At 34.9% G+C, this 17,912-nt stretch overlaps 1 protein-coding gene across 1 annotated transcript in view; it reads right to left on the reverse strand.

Moving 5' to 3' along the window:
• The window catches only part of ptprua (protein tyrosine phosphatase receptor type Ua), a 304,775-nt gene that overhangs the window by 95,872 nt on the left and 190,991 nt on the right, over positions 1 to 17,912 (reverse strand). The window contains 2 exon segments of the mRNA XM_051137296.1: positions 4,344 to 4,667; positions 12,684 to 12,977. Coding sequence (XP_050993253.1) covers positions 4,344 to 4,667; positions 12,684 to 12,977 — 618 coding nt within the window.

The following is a 17,912-nucleotide window of genomic DNA, read 5'->3' on the forward strand; positions in this document are numbered from 1 at the left end:
TAGTCGTCCAAGACCTCTCAAAATCGAACCAAAAATCTTTACTTTCCAGTCTTTATACAGGCGCTTGAAAGCAAGGGAGAGTTTTATATTGTCTGCAAGCATGCTGACTACCAGTGATTTAACATTGCTTGCAGAATTAATTAATTCATTAACTGCAGTTCCTCATGTTGTTTCCAATTAACTAAACACATCAAACACAAACAAGCTCCATCGCTGTACAAAACATATGAATAAACCAACGGAAAAGATGTTTTTAATTTCAGAGAATGATAAATGGCGAGCATTCATTATGAGACACGTTCATTTTCAGATGGGGAGGTTTTCACTTGACCTCTAAGGGTTTCATCTTAATGCATTTGCATGAGAATGCAGACACGCTGCGCCTGACACACGGTGTAAATAAAAATGCACAAATAAGCAAAAATCTTTATTCCATTTTGCTGGTGGCCTTAGCTTATTAATTTTTCATATACTTCCATTTAAAAGTATGATCTTCCATTTAATTATGCTGAAATGTGGTGTTCTGTGAGTCAATATTTGTGTTGTTGCTATAATTGGGGTTTGAGCACTGCGGGCAAACTGGCCCTGCTGCGGTCGCCACATCATAATTGCACAGATAAATACAGGCCTTTGCAAAGACGGATGGATTATGGCTACTGACCCGTGCAAGAGAAAAAAAAAAAAGAAAAAATACCTCTGGGTAAATGAAAGTTTAATCAAACTCAGAAAGTTTACGAAGAACATGCAAATATGGAGTATAGTACTGTAATTCTTCATCAGAAGTGAACAAACTTGTACAAAACAAATTGATTACACAGTACCACTACTTCAGCTGTTTTTAAAGAGTTTGTTCTGAGGAAAACAGTTCTTAACCACTAATGGATAAAACGTGTTAGGAGTTCACAAAAACAGTCCTTGAAGTGAAAATGATGGTGCTTTCAATCAAGATAATACTGACTCATTAAAACGTCTATGAATATACTGCAGAAGGTCTGCTCATTTAGTGCTTTATTTATTTAATAATTTTAATGTTCCCCCGCATGCCAAAAGGTGGTTTTCATATTTAAAATTTCTGAATTATTGATTATGTGGCTTAAATTGCAAAAAAATCTTATTAAATCAAGGACTGAGGAATGATAAGGGTATTTAGCTGAAGTGTGGATAATATGTGCATATTTTACCACTAAATCAAATCAAATCAAATCAAATAATAAAATCAAATAAAACAAATCTACTTTGCCTAAAACCAGTAAGATTTTAAAGGCACCATAATGCAAAACACTCTGGTTACACTTTATTTGAAGACATATAATGCATTATAAAGGTATTCTTTACATTATAATGCATAATATCTTTTTTATTAATAATTGTAACCAAAGTTAAAATGCATTATAGTTTTTGATTTAAAAATTGGCTATTAGCCATGTTTTAATGCATTTCCCAAAAGTGTAACAATGACTAGACGTTAGGAGTGTAACGGTACACAGATGTCACGGTTCAATACGATTTCAGTACAACAGGAAAAAAAAAAAAAAAAAAAAAAAACTACAAATCTACTATGCTTGCTATGCTAAGTTTCTTTCCATTTATTTTGAACAGACAGTAGTACTTTTTTTTTCCACCTAGATGTGAAAATACTAAATATTATATCAAATTATAATGTTATACATACACATAATCTGCAGTATATATAAACATACAAGGAATAAATACTTGAAATATATTTGATTTAGTTAACTGATAAACAAGGGGGGAAAGTGCGACACGTAACATAGCCTATATATGCTGAATTTCAGTTCATTTTTGTGACAGAAAGGAAACTCAAATGGCAGAAAGCGACATCTTATTTGTTTTCTTGGTAACACTTTAGAATACAGATCCATCATTAGTGAATAACTACACAGGAACAAATGACTAATGCACTATTAACTTTCTAGTAACTACTACTGACTAACAAGAAATTCTGATTAACAAATCAGTAATTAATAGTGCTCACAAAGAACTACTAAGAACTACTATCCACAGGTTCATAATTAATGTAAATGATGCAAAATGTATAATTAATTCTAAAGTAAAGATCATGGTAACCCACTAGTAACGACTCAAGTGTTATCAAAGCCATCAGAAGTATGACTATCCAGAGCCTTAAAAAAACCTCAATAGTTTAAATTATTTTTAATTATTATTCATTATTCATTACTAAGGAGTTACTAAGGAGTTATCTTGATCTTCACTTTAGAATACGGATCCAAATAGTTAGTAATTCCTTCTGAAGTATTTGGTAATACCTGAGTCACTACTAGTGGGTTACCATGATCTTCACTTTAGAATTAATTATACATTTTGCATTATTTACATTAATTATGAGCATGTATATAGTAGTTCTTAGTAGTTCTCTGGGAGATATGAAAAAATAGTAGTTACTGATTAGCTAATAGTGAACTACCATGTTTAACTGAGTGCTATGACTTACTGATTCGTTAATCAGAGTTTCTTATTAGTTAATAGTAGTTACCAGAATGTTAATTGTGCATTAGTTATTTGTTCCTGTGTACTTATTCACTAATGACGGATCTGTATTTTAAAGTGTTACCGTTTTCTTTCATTTACAAAAGACCTTTTACAGCGATGCATTATTAATAAGACAATAAATGACAGTGTTTTAAGTTGATTTCCTGGTATAAGGAAACTGTTGAAGTAATCACGCCAACGTGGACACACACACAGAATATATCAGTTCCAGGCTTCCAGCATTGCTATCTTGACAGCGCAGTTGGTAACGTTACTTTATCAAAATAAAATACAGTGAACCAAATGTGCCCATTATTTCAACATTGAACGCAACTGAAGTACAAAGTCTATAATTTACATACTAAATAATAGTTTATCATTTGGATACATCGCAAATATGGAAATATTATGGAATATTTGGATTTGTGCCAAATGAGAGAAGTAGGATACAAAAACACAAAGCTCCATTTCGCAGACAGTTGAATATGCAAGCCTTTAAACTAACGTTATACTCCTTTGTCAGAGAGAGATGCACTCAGAATCAGCACATGGTCACTGTCTAGTGGTCTTTGTTTTCAAATGCGCAACTCACTAGAGCTGTTAATCCTTTTCCAAAAAGAAATAATTCTTAATTTTCGAAGCATTGGGAATCGAGGGTCAATTCCAAAGGATGGAATCGATCCCATCAAGGGGAATCGACTCCCCATTTATAGCCATTTTCAGTTCAACAAAGTTTATCTATGGGCACCTCTTAAACGAAAGGCTGCATTTCTCCGCTGCTGTCATGCTGAATGAAAAGATTCGGTACTGAGCTGGTTTGAGTTTGAGGATGCAGCCTTGCTCGTTAATAGTGATTAGAAGTCTGATTCGTTTCCACGAAAAGGTTCTTTCGGATAGATCATTTTAATGAATCAGTTCAAAATGATTCAGAAGATTTTTTACGGTGGAACGATCTTATATTGTCCACAGTTTTGAGCGCTGCACGACAGAATACATCATGATGTGATCGAGGATCTTGATCCTATTTCCATCTTAAATAAAATGCTATTTTTTTAAACTTTCTATCAGCCAATGTTAATTCTGAAAGAACACACCGAAAGCAAAGATAAGTGGCAGAGAGCGCATCTGACTGACTTATATCAGTGTTGTTGTTAATGTTCTGGTTATTTTGTTTCAGTGTACAGTTTGTTAATTTTACGCAAAGCATGCCGTTTAAGTAAACATCATTCAGCTGAACTGTGCCTTGTTCCATTCATGCAATAAACGCATGTCCACTGATGCGCTGTGGGCTATGACTAATTTCATGGGGAATGCAGACAAAATTACAATTTAAATTACAGAAATGTATCATCATTTTTAAAAATAAAGCTTCGTATTGTGATAAGGCTACTTTCTAAGACCTTTATATCCTACAGTCATTGCAAAATTAGATTCCTCCACTCGTACACCTCCACAAAGTATCAAAAACAACAGTGAGGAATCGATTCTTGAAGTTGAATCTCATCGATTCCAGAACCAGGAATCGTAACAGCCCTACAACTCATGCGGGCGCCCCCTTCTGGATTGAGGGTGAATTGCCTGTGAAAGGCCTCATGCACTAAACCGAGATGTCCGTACCGTGACGGTTCGTTACATTTATTTTAAAATGTATAATAACTGTGTAGTTATAAACTTAAAATTGTTCATGAGATCATACAAGTTATAATTAATGCATCAATGCACAATTAAAAATACTTTTACAATCCATTATATATAATTGCTTCATGTAAAGTGTTACAAAAAGGTAATTTCCATTATAAATTACAGAATAAATAAATAAATAAAGTACTCACTGTCTTCCTCCGTCTGGAAGGTGACCTCTCGGCTCTCTTTCTTGCCCTCAGGATTGGCCAGCGCCAGTCTCACGTGAACGGCGTGGAATGGAGGCAGATCCCGGAGCGTGAAGCGGGAGGTGTTCCGCTCCACTGACAGACACTCCCTCACCGTGGCGTTATTCCCGCCGGCTCCGCCCCCGGTGGCGGTGGAGTAGCGGTAGCAAAGCGACAGCGAGTACGTGTGACAGCGCGTCAGGTTGTAGCCGACCGGCTCCCACTGGAGGAGCAGCTGACGCGACTGGATCTCCGAAGCCGTCAGACCTCTGAGGGGACGCATGGGCTCTGATGAGAGAAAAGAGTTCACATTTTCATTCCAGTTTGACTTCAGTTTGTTGCTAAATGAATGACAAAATTCTCTAATAGGCCTAAACATATAAAACAGTATTGTTTTCAATTACTCAAATCTACTTGTTAAGTACAGAATGATCATCCATCCATCCAGCTTCATTATAAAACTGGCTTTTCCAAGAAGGTTCCCCCACTTTTGTACTTTAGAATTTAGTCAGAAAAAATGTATCTTTGCCTTGTCTTTCAGTTGCATATCTTATTTAAGCTAACAAAATATTTCCAACTTTTAGTGCACTATAGCATATAACTCAGAGCCAGCAGATACAGACTATAAGACTCAAATCTCCAAATTAGATTTCACGGTTTCTTTACACAATCATACGATAATTGTTTTCCCTGGGAAACAGAATAATTCATGAACTGACAGACGGACAGAGCCGGAGAAAGAACGGTTGACCCTTCTCACTAACAAGTATGAACTCTAAAGTTATAAAAGCAGTGAGAGAGAGAGCAATTAAGTACATTTAATAGGTCATTCAAAGAGTTATCGTTACATATAAATTAGCATTTGATAAAGCTCTGCTTCCTCTCTCTCGATTAGAGCTGCTATGAGTTAATTACACATGTCATGTGTGAAGGCAGGGGTCCTCGTCTCTCTTTCCTGTCACTTTAATTCCCTCTCTCTCACTTTGACAAGTGTTTCTACCCAGAGAGACAGACAGACAGACAGACAGACAGACAGACAGACAGACAGACAGACAGACAGACGAGCCCAGGGAGTCATGCGTGTCTGTAAATATGAAAGCGTTTGGCATTACAGCATGAGGAGCTCTACAACTAATGAACACCGATGAATTAAAACTGTCATTATACTTTAAAACTTTAATACATCTCCTAAATATGACAAAAAGGAGGTCCTGTCAAACCATCTCCAGTTCATATTTCACCTCCAAACCAAAGGAAACAAATCTGAAATCCTAATTTGCTTGAAGAAAACTATGAAGATTTTAAGAATTTTAAGATTCTAAGATTAAGAAACAATCTCGTAACACTTTACTTGAAGCCTTTATGGATAATCCATTATAAGTGTATTCATAATACATGTCAGAATGCATTATACATTTTAAAATAATTGTAACCAAGGTTTAAATGCATTCACAGATTTCTTGTTACATTTGAAATTGATTGTTTGTTGTGTTTTAATACATTTGGCTTTCTAAATGTAACAGTGAATAGACAGATGTTATGATGTTTTATAACTGTGGTTATAATTATTCATGAGATGATACAATAGGTGTATTACAAGGCACAATGGATGCATTAAAACTAATATTGGTCACATTTTAGTTTGGGGATCAGTTCTTACTATCAGTGTTAGGGAAAGTTCATTTTAAAAAGTAATGCACTACAATGTTGCGTTACGCTATTAAAAAGTAACGGTAACACTTTAGAATAGGGAACACTTATGCAGTATTAACTACGACTTTTCTTACAATAAATTCCTAATTTTATGCATATTAATAGTTAGTAAGGTAGTTGTTAAGTTCAGGTATTGGGTAGGATTAGGGATGTAGAATAGGGTCATGAAGAATAAGGCATTAATATATGCTTAATTATTACCAATAAAGGGCTAATATTCTAGTAATATGCACGCTAATAAGCAACTAGTTAAGAAACCGTAAAATAAAGTGTTACCAAAGTAACTAATTGCATTACACCGTTACTTTTTATGAAAAGTAATGCATTACATTACTTTTGCATTACTTTCTATCACCTGGGCTTGCTTATTTGTTTTGTTTTGTTTTGTTTTTTTGGCAACTGTAAAAGCCCTTCCACACCAAAAATGAAATTAATAATGTCTCATTATAGTTAATATAATATATAAAATGCACTATAAAAGGAACGTAACCCTTTAGTTTAGGAGCCAATTCTTACATACCTTGGTTTTAACGTCACGGTTCGTTATGATTTCGGTACAGCAGGGGGAAAAAATATTATTATTATTATTTTTTTTAATAAATAGTGGTTTACTGAACAAGTTGCACTTTCTTAAAATACATTCAGTTATAATTAAAATTTTCTTAGTGATAAAAATCTACTTCAGCTTATGCTTTAAACTATAGGGAGCCCATTTACATTATAAGGTTACAATTAACAACCTAACCCAAAACTTAAATACTATTTATTTTTAAATATAGTAATCAACGCTTAACTTAAAAAATAATAATCATAATAATAATAAAATAAAATAAAAATGGATGCAAACATGCTTGCACCAAGCTTACACTGGTGATGTACCAAATTAATTTCACAGTAAATGATTTTAGCAGTAAGAAAAAAAAGTGTTTTAAAACTTGCTGTTTTATAGAGCATCACAGTTATATATGATATGAGAACAGTAGGGCCTGTAGATATGGACTATGTGTTATTCAATAAAAATCTAATAAGATTTTCAGAATTACATTTTTTTTTTTTTTTTTTTTTTTCTCAAGCATAGTGAGTGGGGTAAAACGCCCCCAGTGAGCAATGGGCAATTAATGTAATTACTCTGTTCTAAACATCAAATTCTTTGTTTTTCCATCAAATGAATTCTAACTAGTTGGTTGAATACAAATATTTGGATTTTGTTGAAAAATTACCCCAAAGGAGGGGTAAAACGCCCCCTTGGTACAAATTTATTTTTTTTATTAAAAACTTAATTACGTGAAAACTCTCATTTTTCATACTTTGTTTATAATTTATGTCCTTGTCACTAAAAATATGATAACTTTTCTGAACACATTTAACTTTTGTTTCACAGAAAAAAATTACACAGTTCTTAAGAGGGAAGTTTTACCCCACTCTATCTACATTAAATAATTAAGACATCACTAACAGTTGAAGTACAATATAATGAGTATTTAGTGTAATATTTTGTGAAATGCTCTTCTCTAGACTTCATTTCTCTAGTGAACTAACAAGCTGTGGACACATGACTTGCCTGAGGTAAATTCATTTTATTTCCATGCTGTTTTGTTGACGTCTTTCCATGGTTGAAACACTGATTAAGCGATTACATGAGGCATGAGATGTTGATTCATTTTTATTCACGTTAATAAAAGAAGGAATGATCGCGTTTGTCATTTGTCGCATCCTCTAGTCGATGCTTGTTTAAATCAGCATGTTTCTGAACCATCCCAGAAGCGACTCTGTGAGGTTGGTTTTAATTTCTTAGGGGGAAAAAAATGCTGTACTTGTTCGGCACACATGCGTACTGAACAAAATGACCCATACCGAAAAATTTTGGGTACGAATACGTGTACCGTTACACCCCTAATATATCTATATATATATATATATATATATATATATATATATATAAATTCAAGTAAATGTCACAAAAACAAACAAACACACAACAAACAAATAGAAACATTAAACAAACAGTGAACAAACTATTAACAAACAATTTCATTTTATGTAACAAGCAAAAGCAAAGCAGTTTAGGGGTAGTTGCTATGAAAATAATGTTAAATGCAAAAACTCTACGAAAATAGGCTTTCTTTAGATTTTGGGGGGTGAAATATGTTTTCGTAAGACTGAGGTGTTTAGACTTCTCGCTGCCTGAGACAGTCAGTGTCCAGTCAAGCCTGAAGACCCGCACCTCTGCCCTCCCTCAGAGTCCTCCAGACAAATCAACCTGATTACACTAATTAATGAGACACATCTACTGAAACTCCCACAGGCCTGATGAGGAATGGCCTAACTGCTGGAAATGACACACACACACACACACACAGCGAGAGACACATCCGCTGAGAACCGAAGTTTGACCTCTGATATAAATGTAATCTGTTTCACTCAGGACTGAGAGAAAGAGAGATACAGCTGCAGAAAAACACAGAGCAAAGGAAAAAGGCCAAAGACAGAAATAAAAAACACAAAATGAGCAATGAAGACAGTGAAAAAAGAGGAAAACTGAATAGAACAAATGTGTGTTTGTTGGTCTGCAGTGTCTGTTATGTAATATTAATAAGGCACAAGTTGATTTTGAATATATCAAGCTTAGAATGATCTCTGAATACTTTTTTAAATGTTAATTTAGCATATGTTAGTATGTAATTTAGCATATTATGATTTAATCAACATTTAGCAACACTTTCAAAGAAGCCTGTGAATTTAAAGGAGAAGTCCACTTCCAGAATAACAATTTACAAATAATGTACTCACCCCCTTGTCATCCCCATGTTCACGTCTTTCTTTCTTCAGTCGTAAAGAAATTATGTTTTTTGAGCAAAACATTTCAGCATTTTTCTCCATTTAATGGACTGATACAGTGCCCTGAGTTTGAAATTCCAAAATGCAGTTGTAAACGATCCCAGCTGAGGAAGAAGGGTCTTATCTAGCGAAACGATCGATTATTTTTATAAAAATAGCAAAAAATATAGCTGCAAGCAGCAATTGCGGGGCCAAGCACAAAAGAGGCAGAATGAGGAGTTAAGCACGGCAAGGAGCAGCAGACCGACTACAACAGTGAGTAACTTAAGCCATTTTAGGATAATATCAGTTGAAATGGCTGAAAAATCATAAATACAACCAATCGTAATAAAATTTAATGGCTTATCACTTTTGACCAACAGGTGGTGCTGTTTTCAAATTGATGTGACGTGTTCTGTGTGAAATGACAATGACACACACAAAGTTTGCCGTCATTATGTCAAAGCTTTGCAGAGATACAGCCTCAGATGTAGTTTGGCATCTTTCCAGCAAATTTGTTGATGCGCTAAATGAAAACGGTTTTGTATATCGACACGAAATTCATAACTTTTTGCCAGCATAGTCTGAAGATGATCTGAGTCAAATTTGGTGAAGATCGGACTAACAGTCTGGGAGGAGTTCGAAAAAGTAGGTTTTGTACATTAATCAAAATGGCGGACAGGAAGTTTGGCCAATTTCGGCATAATGGGTATCAATGTTCTCGACTTGACCCAAGGAATCTATTGGTGTCAGTTTCATTCCAATAGGCTAATGTAAACAGAAGTTATTAGCATTTTTGTACATTTCATTATTAATGTTTAGTGAATGGCGTATTACTTCTGACCCATAGGTGGCACTGTTACCAAATTGATGTGGCTTGGTCAGAGTGTGGTGACAATAGCACATATAAAATTTGGTGTCAATATGTCAAAGCTTTGCAGAGATACAGACTCGGATGCAATTTGGCATCTTTCCAGTAAATTCGTTGATGCGCTAAACGAAAACGGTTTCGTGTATCGACACAAAATCCATAACTTTTTGTCAGCATGGTCTGAAGATGATCTGAGTCAAATTTGGTGAAAATTGGACTAACGGTCTAGGAGGAGTTCGAAAAAGTAGGTTTTCAACATGAATCAAAATGGCGGACAGGAAGTTCAGCCAAAATTGGCAAAATTGGTATCGGTGTTCTCAGCATGACCGAAGGAATCTATCAAAATCAGTTTCATTTCAATAGGCTAATGTACGCAAAAGTTATTATCAATTTTTGAAATTTCGTTATAACTTTTGACCACAAGGTGGCGCTGGCCCCAAAATTTTTATGTACATTCAGGGCATGGTACCGAACATTTTTGTAATTAATGTCGAAACGATACGCTAATCGGTTCTCAAGATACAGCATTTTAAAGCTAAATTCAAAATGGCCGACACCCAAAATGGCTGACATGGGAAAATTGGATATGGTTCGACTCGGTATGACACACCGAATCTAAAGAGACCAGTTTTGTGATTTTTGGACAAATCATTCAGACGTTATAAAGAAAAATAGCCATTTTTCGTATCTTCTGACCACTAGGGGGCACTGCACCGAAACACTGCAGGTAGGCTCAGGTCATGCTTGTTATAACACACACCAAGTTTGGTGTCAATATGACAAACTGTTACGGAGATATAGCCTCACATTGATTTTTGCTAGCTTTTTGTAGAATTCTTTCGCGTGTTATTCGTGAACGGCTGGACGAATCGACTTGAATTCCATAACTTTTTGCCAGCGTGGTCTGAAGATGATCTGGATCAATTTTTGTGACAATCGGTGCAACGGCCTAGGACGAGTTCGAAAAAGTAGGTTTTACGAACAATTGAGAATAGCGAAAAAACTAAACCTTACGATTTTTGAATTTTGGTGTCCATTGAACTCGGCATAAGCCAAGGAATCAGAGGAAAAAATAATTTTTGTTGTGTGACTTACGGTTCAAATGTTATTAGCATAAATCTTTTGAAAGTTTGGACAAGTGGTGGCGCTAGAGAGTTTGAGTTAGAGACTCCAAACTTGCTATGGTTAATGTTGGGACTGTCCTCTATCAGTGTGCAAAATTATACAACTTTCCCGCAAGCGGTTCTATGGGCTGCCATAGACTTGCGGCGGAAGAGGAAGAAGAAGAAGAAGAAGAAGAAGAAGAAGCGGAATAATAATAACGCCAACGGATACAATAGGTGCCACCGCACCTCCGGTGCTTGGCCCCTAATAACGCCAACGGATACAATAGGTGCCACCGCACCTCCGGTGCTTGGCCCCTAATTATATATTTTTTAATGCCAAACGCTCGTCTTGTCTTACTCTGCCTGAACTGTTTTTGTTCCAGTTCATGACAGTTAGAGTATGTCGAAAAACTCCCATCTCATGTTCTCCCTCAACTTCAAAATTGTCATATATCGCTGTTTTACCTTTTTTGTTAAGGGCGTTTGATCTTCTTTGGATGTTCACTTTGCAAAGACTGGGTTGGTACTTCTGCAGCAGTGTAGGATGATTTTGAAATGATTTTTGAAGTTAAGGGAGAAAATATGATTGGTGTTTTTCGGCATATTCTAACTGTCTTGAGTCAGAATACACAGAGTTCAGGGAGAGAAAGGCAAGACGAGTGTTTGAGATTAAAAAGTATTTAAAAATGGAATTTGTTTAATGAAAATAACCGATCGTTTCGCTAGATAAGACCCTTCTTCCTCAGTTGGGATCGTTTGAAGCCGCATTTAAACTGCCTTTTGGAAGTTCAAAACCGGAGCACCATATCAGTCCATTATATGGAGAAAAATCCTGAAATGTTTTCCTCAAAAAACATAATTTCTTTAGGACTGATGAAAGAAAAACATGAACATCTTGGATGACAAGGGGGTGAGTACATTATATGTGAATCTTTGTTTTGGAAGTGGACTTCTCCTTTAATATATTCCAAAATGTATTCACAATGCCTCATAATCCATTAAATCTTAAAAACAAATAAATATTGATAATATAATATAATATAACGTAATATAATACAATATAATATATATATATATAATAATAATCCATATGAAATCAAGGTAATACAGACACAGAACATTAATTCACCTCTGCACTAAACCACCCTCAACATCAGGTACCAAAAATAAAGACGTCTGCCATATTAGCAACATGTGTGCAGTGTAAAGTTTATCCAGGGACCGTGTTCTTCTGCTCTGCTGGCGACCAAGATGAATAGAGTCTCAGAGCACCTTTGACAGTGATACATTACAAAGTCCAAAAGCAAGGTTAAAACACAAGTACATTTATACCACAGTTGTGTCTAGTTTACTTCAGCCAGACAAACAGCACACACTCCTCAGAGGACCAGAGAATAAAGCCAAAATGTGATTATACAAGACTACTTGACTCTGTTTGTCTCATCCTTGATTCAATTTGAACTAAATTAAATTGTGGTTTTCATTTTTTTTTTGTCCATCTTTGTTATCTTTGAGCTCATCTAGCTGCTAGAGTATACATAACAGCAGAATCACTATGACATCCCATCATTTCATGCATGAGCTTCCATGGTTACTGAAAAAAAGAGTAAAATTCTAGTAAATTAATTTATTCTGGTACCTTGAACATTTGTCTGAAAACTGTTGAAGTGAAATCCACTGATTTTCATAAGAATCCATGCAACTTCATATTTGAGTGGTCTCAGGTGCATTTTAATACTAAAAATTAATTTAACATTTAATATCAGACTAATGAGGAAGAAAACAGATTTCGCTCACCAGCACACTTGGTTCTGCTGACCAGCGGGGGTCCAGGCGGGCCGGTCCCACCCTCTCCGGGCCGGGTGAGGAGAACACTGATGCGATATTCTGTATCTGGCTCCAGGTGCCAGACTTTGTACGTCAGTGAGTTCACTCCGTGTGTTTCAGACCAGGGCGAATGGCTGGCCCGGTAGACGATCTCTCTGCGGATCACCGGCCCGTCGCCCACTATAGAGTTAGTGTTGAGCTGGATGATCAGGTAGGTGGGGCCAGAGCGCAGCAGCTGGGGTGGAGCTATCGGTGTGGGCGGGACTACAACAAAGAAATAGAAAGATACAAATTTTGAGAAAAATCACAGAAACATAGAAATCACACTTCGTTTTGTTTGGCCTCTGTAAAGCCTGAATTCAGTGGTGACAGATTAAAACAAAATGGCAATGAAACACGCAACTCAATGTTTTTTAGATCAAACTAAAAGCAGTCAAATCTATTAACTACAAACATCATAAAACCATCTTTTTAGACATGTGTGTCACGTGGGCTAATAAAATATTTTTTAAAAAACATTAGAAATTGATAATTATAACATTTCATTTCCACGGTTATTCAAACAGTGAATAAATGATACAAAAAGCGACAGTATTACAAACTTCGATCTATTGCACGTTTAAGCACTCTCAAAAAAATAAAAATAAATAAAAAAATAAATAAATATATATAGTGACAATGATCAGTCCTCACTATTAAGTAGCATGCACATTACTAACATATTGGCTGTTTATTAGTACTTATAAAGCACATATTAATGTCTATAAAGTGTGACCATATATGCTGTAAATCCAGGGTATTCATCCTTAAATTAATATGGCATTGATATTGTATGAAATTATCTTGATTGGAGGAAATTAGAACAAAATATAGGGCAAAAAAAAATGCAGTGGAATGTCAAGCAGAAACAGCTTTAACATTAAACGCATATTTCTCACTATATTTAATCGGTGATGGTAATATGCTAATAAAACTAAACAGACAGATTTTTTACAGACAGTGTCACATTCAAACGAATGAAATGTGTATCCTGATTGCTCAGTCTCACTAATCTCTCAATTTAAATTAATCATCATCTCTGTATGAGATCCTATCAGTAGAACAGTATGACTGTGAAACCTTGACTTTCAATATTGCATTTAATCACACGGCTGCATAAAAATCAAAAATGAATCAAGCTGATGAAAGCACAGATGCAGATAAACATGCCCGAACACAGTATCAAACTCCTTTCACAGGAGAAGTATCTGCACCTTACATTTGCCTGCTAACAATAGTCTTGCAATTGGAAAGTCTATTTAACCCCACTGAGAAGCAGCCTATTACGAGCTGCACCTAACAGACCCTTATTCTTCCGGCCGAGGTGGACGAGATGTTCCAGGACTTGATGAACCTGTTATTTATTGCACAATATAAAGTATAACTGCCGGAATATATCGGCTTGGCAAATCCAGAATGTGAACAAAAATCTCAAGCTGATCCGATGAACACTGTCATTCAAAAGTCGCTAGATGGATTATGGTTTCCACAAAACAATATGAACTGTTTTCAACATTAATAATAATCAGAAATGTTTCTTCAGCATTAAATTTGCATATTAGAAATATTTTCTGTAAGCTCATGTGACACTGACAACTGAATGATGTTGAAAATGCAGCTTTGATCACAGCAATAAATTACATTTTACAATATATTCACAAAAAACTGTTATTCTAAATTGCATTAATATTCACAATATTGCTTTTACTGCATTTTTTAATCAAATAATATATGACTCTTCAGTTATTTGCAATGAATAAATACTCATAAATCAGTTATTAGTCTGAATCAGTCTAACGCCTTACTCACTGATGTACTGTATGTGTTAAGTTAATCATAATCTGAAGCAGAACTGTGTGTTCATATGCTAAATACAGTGCCATGCTAGTAAGTCTATTTTTGACAGACAGGAAATTGCCTTAATTAAAAAAGTATAGCGAAGCTTCAGGGGACGCTCCTGCTGCTCTTTTAGTCATGTCTGTGTGATCAATTGTCACATTGTGACGCAAATACAGTACACTTCAGCAACTAATAACGGAAGTCAAAAAAATAACTGTAGCCATACTGTGAAGTGCGTAATTCCCTCGCTCAAACAGAACACAACAACACTGATTACTCTTTTGTTTTGTGGACTTTCAGTGACATTACCTCAGCTCCAGGAGAACCGTGACTCATTCACTCTTTCAATCATGCTACCATCACGAAAGCCACTTGTAGCGTGCATAATCATTACTAGGACCATAACGACTCAGCGTGTGGTCATTTGCATAACTGATTGCAGCAGTAATTTGGTTATTTTTGGGTAAGATATGTCTCTGATTGTGGTGGATATGAGTGTAATCAGTCCGCCGGTTCTCTCGAGTGCTCTAGTAAGAGAGGTTACAAGTCTCTCAGGCTTTTGGCTTCTGCTGAAGAGATCTCTAGGTGGGGACGTGATGTTACAGCGACTCAGTGAGACGTGCTCAGGTGGTCGTGTTTTGATTGGGAATTCAAAGGATCAGAAGATTCCGGAACGTTCTGTGCTGTGTGAAAATAACCGGCAATAGTGAAGAATAATGAACGAAGTATAATATCATTTGAAGGGTAATGGCTTGACTTTATAGTTCCTTATTTTAGCTGAGAACGATCAACTTAGACATAAAGGGGCCACCTGACAGTGATCAAATATTTAATTTAAATCCGCATGTCTTAAAGGGATAGTCCACAAAAAAAAGAACATTTTCTCTTATCATTTACAGTTCTCTCCCTCATGTTGTGCCAGATATTACTTTCTTTCTTTAAATAATAGGGCTGCAACGATTAGTCGACATTATCAACAACTGTCAACACAAATTTGTATTGTCGAGTAGTCGTTTGATCTCATATGACCAATTGTAAAAGCCTGCAATAATGCAGTTTGACCAGTGTGGCGCTGTAGCTCAAGACGGTAATTCAGCCCTCTTGGGTGCAGTTCAAGAGAAGAAGACACACATACATGCTTTCCTCTCAATAACATCATAAAAACAACAAAAACTGACAGCAGCATGAAAGCAGCAGTTAATAAAGCATCTGATTACAGCGATGTGGATGTTTTGCATGAGCTCTGCAGTTTGGTTCTCCAGTAAAGCAGTCACGTCATAAAGGTGCCCTGGGGTAAAAAGCGACTTTGATATAATTTTCCTCTAAACCACTAGATGGCAGAAAAACGTGGGGTTAGCATTTTTCAAAACATCCACTTTTTAAGAAACACGTGCAAATTTGCCTGATCCTTGACGTGAACGCAGGCAGCAGCGCAAAAACGATTCTGTGCTTGCTTGATCTAATATTTGATGTTTTTTAAAATGTTGTAGATTTAAGTAGCAAATGAGAATTGCTAAAATTATTGAATATATCTTGAGACAAGGGTCTTTTTAATAATTATCAGTTTTGTTTAAAAAAATTAAAACAGCAGTTTTTAAATATCGAAAGAATAATAAAAGTATAGTATTTGGGGTAAAAAGAGCCACTGCTGTTGGGGCTAAAAGGCACAATAATTAACACGATCATTAATAAAAAGCTGACTTTTCCATTTGTTGACATGACATTGTCAGATGACATATATTATGTTGGGTGTCCATCTGATGTTTGGAATGAAACCATCATATTTAAAAACATGACATTAATATAATTAATATATAATAAAACGTAAGTTGTTGTTACTACTGTAAATCTATGGGATCTCCTTCAATGCTTTCAGAATCTTTACATTTTAAAATGATCTTGTTTCTGCATTTTAAAATATATGTTTTATATTAACATATTTTAATGACAGTATATTTATTGAACAAAAAGTAATTCTTTTATTTATGAAAATAAGCAGTAAAAACAGTACACACTTTGCTAAAGTGATTGTTTTGAACAAGTATTAACTTAGATATTATTCAAAATAAATAAATAAATTCAAAATAAATAAATAAATAAATACCCCATGTGTGGGGTAAAAGACTCCTCTTGTCACCTCATACATTTACAAGAACTTGTATACACATTTTCTCTTAGGGTTTGCCTTTAGCTCCATTGTACCCTTATTTATGCAACAGATAGGCAAAAAATCAGCAGCTTTACAATATTAAACATGAAAAACCAGAGTGTCGCTTTAGAATAACTAGATTTATAGCTAGCTAATGATAAAATCTTTTTATTTAAAGCGATAGTTTGTTTTGCAGAGACCAAAGCTTGAGCTTACTCAGGACTGTTTTGATTATCATAATCCTGTAAGGTATTTTAAGAGAGATTATGTTGTGAGTTTATCCAGAAATAAAGCATCTTATCACTTACCTTTATTTTGTTTCTTATCCATATGACTTACAAAAGGAGATGTTAGGCAGAATGATGTGTCATTTGGAGCATCAAAACAGATTCTTGCACTATTCTTTATGCCTGTAATTATGAGTGTCTTACAGTATTGCAATTCTGTTTGGTACATGAGTTTGTCTGTGAGGCTAAAGACAAAGTTGAGAAACCAAATTAAAATCTGTTCAAAGATAGTAGGACAGCCTCTTGAAAAGTTATACAAACTTTCTTATCGTAAGAACCTCTTAAGGCTGGTTAAGAATATTGTTTCTAATCCTAGTCATGTATTGTATCATGAATTTGTGCTTTTACCATCTAATCGTCGATTTAAAGTCCCAATATTTAATCCAGTGAAATTAAAACATTTCTTTGTACACCAGGCTGTCCTGAACTGAACAAGGTCCATATATTTTTTTTTTTTTTTTTGTATTATATTGCATTTGGTGTGTTTATGTTTGTGAATTGTGTTTGTAAAGAGTGTGCAACAAACATACTGTTATGCAAGAAAAATTTCAGACTTAAAGTTTGACAATAAAGTATATCTATGTCTATGTCTATATCTATGTCATCCAGTTACTTTTTTTATATAGCTAATTAATTGGTGAATAAGAGAGTTTCTCTGTCTGTCATCTCATTTAGTTTGCCAAATAGATTTATTTGCATAAATTATTTGTATAATAATTGTAATTACATAATATGATTTGCAAAAGCTGAAGTGATTACCTTTATTTATTTGTTAGAATATATATAACTCAATGTTTTAACTGCAAAAGCTGAATAATCAAAGCGTACTGATTAATCAGTGAAATAATCAATGATTAGTCAATTAATCATTTTAATAATAAAATT

This window comes from Labeo rohita, chromosome 19, assembly GCF_022985175.1.
Source record: "Labeo rohita strain BAU-BD-2019 chromosome 19, IGBB_LRoh.1.0, whole genome shotgun sequence".
Classification (NCBI taxonomy): domain Eukaryota; kingdom Metazoa; phylum Chordata; class Actinopteri; order Cypriniformes; family Cyprinidae; genus Labeo; species Labeo rohita.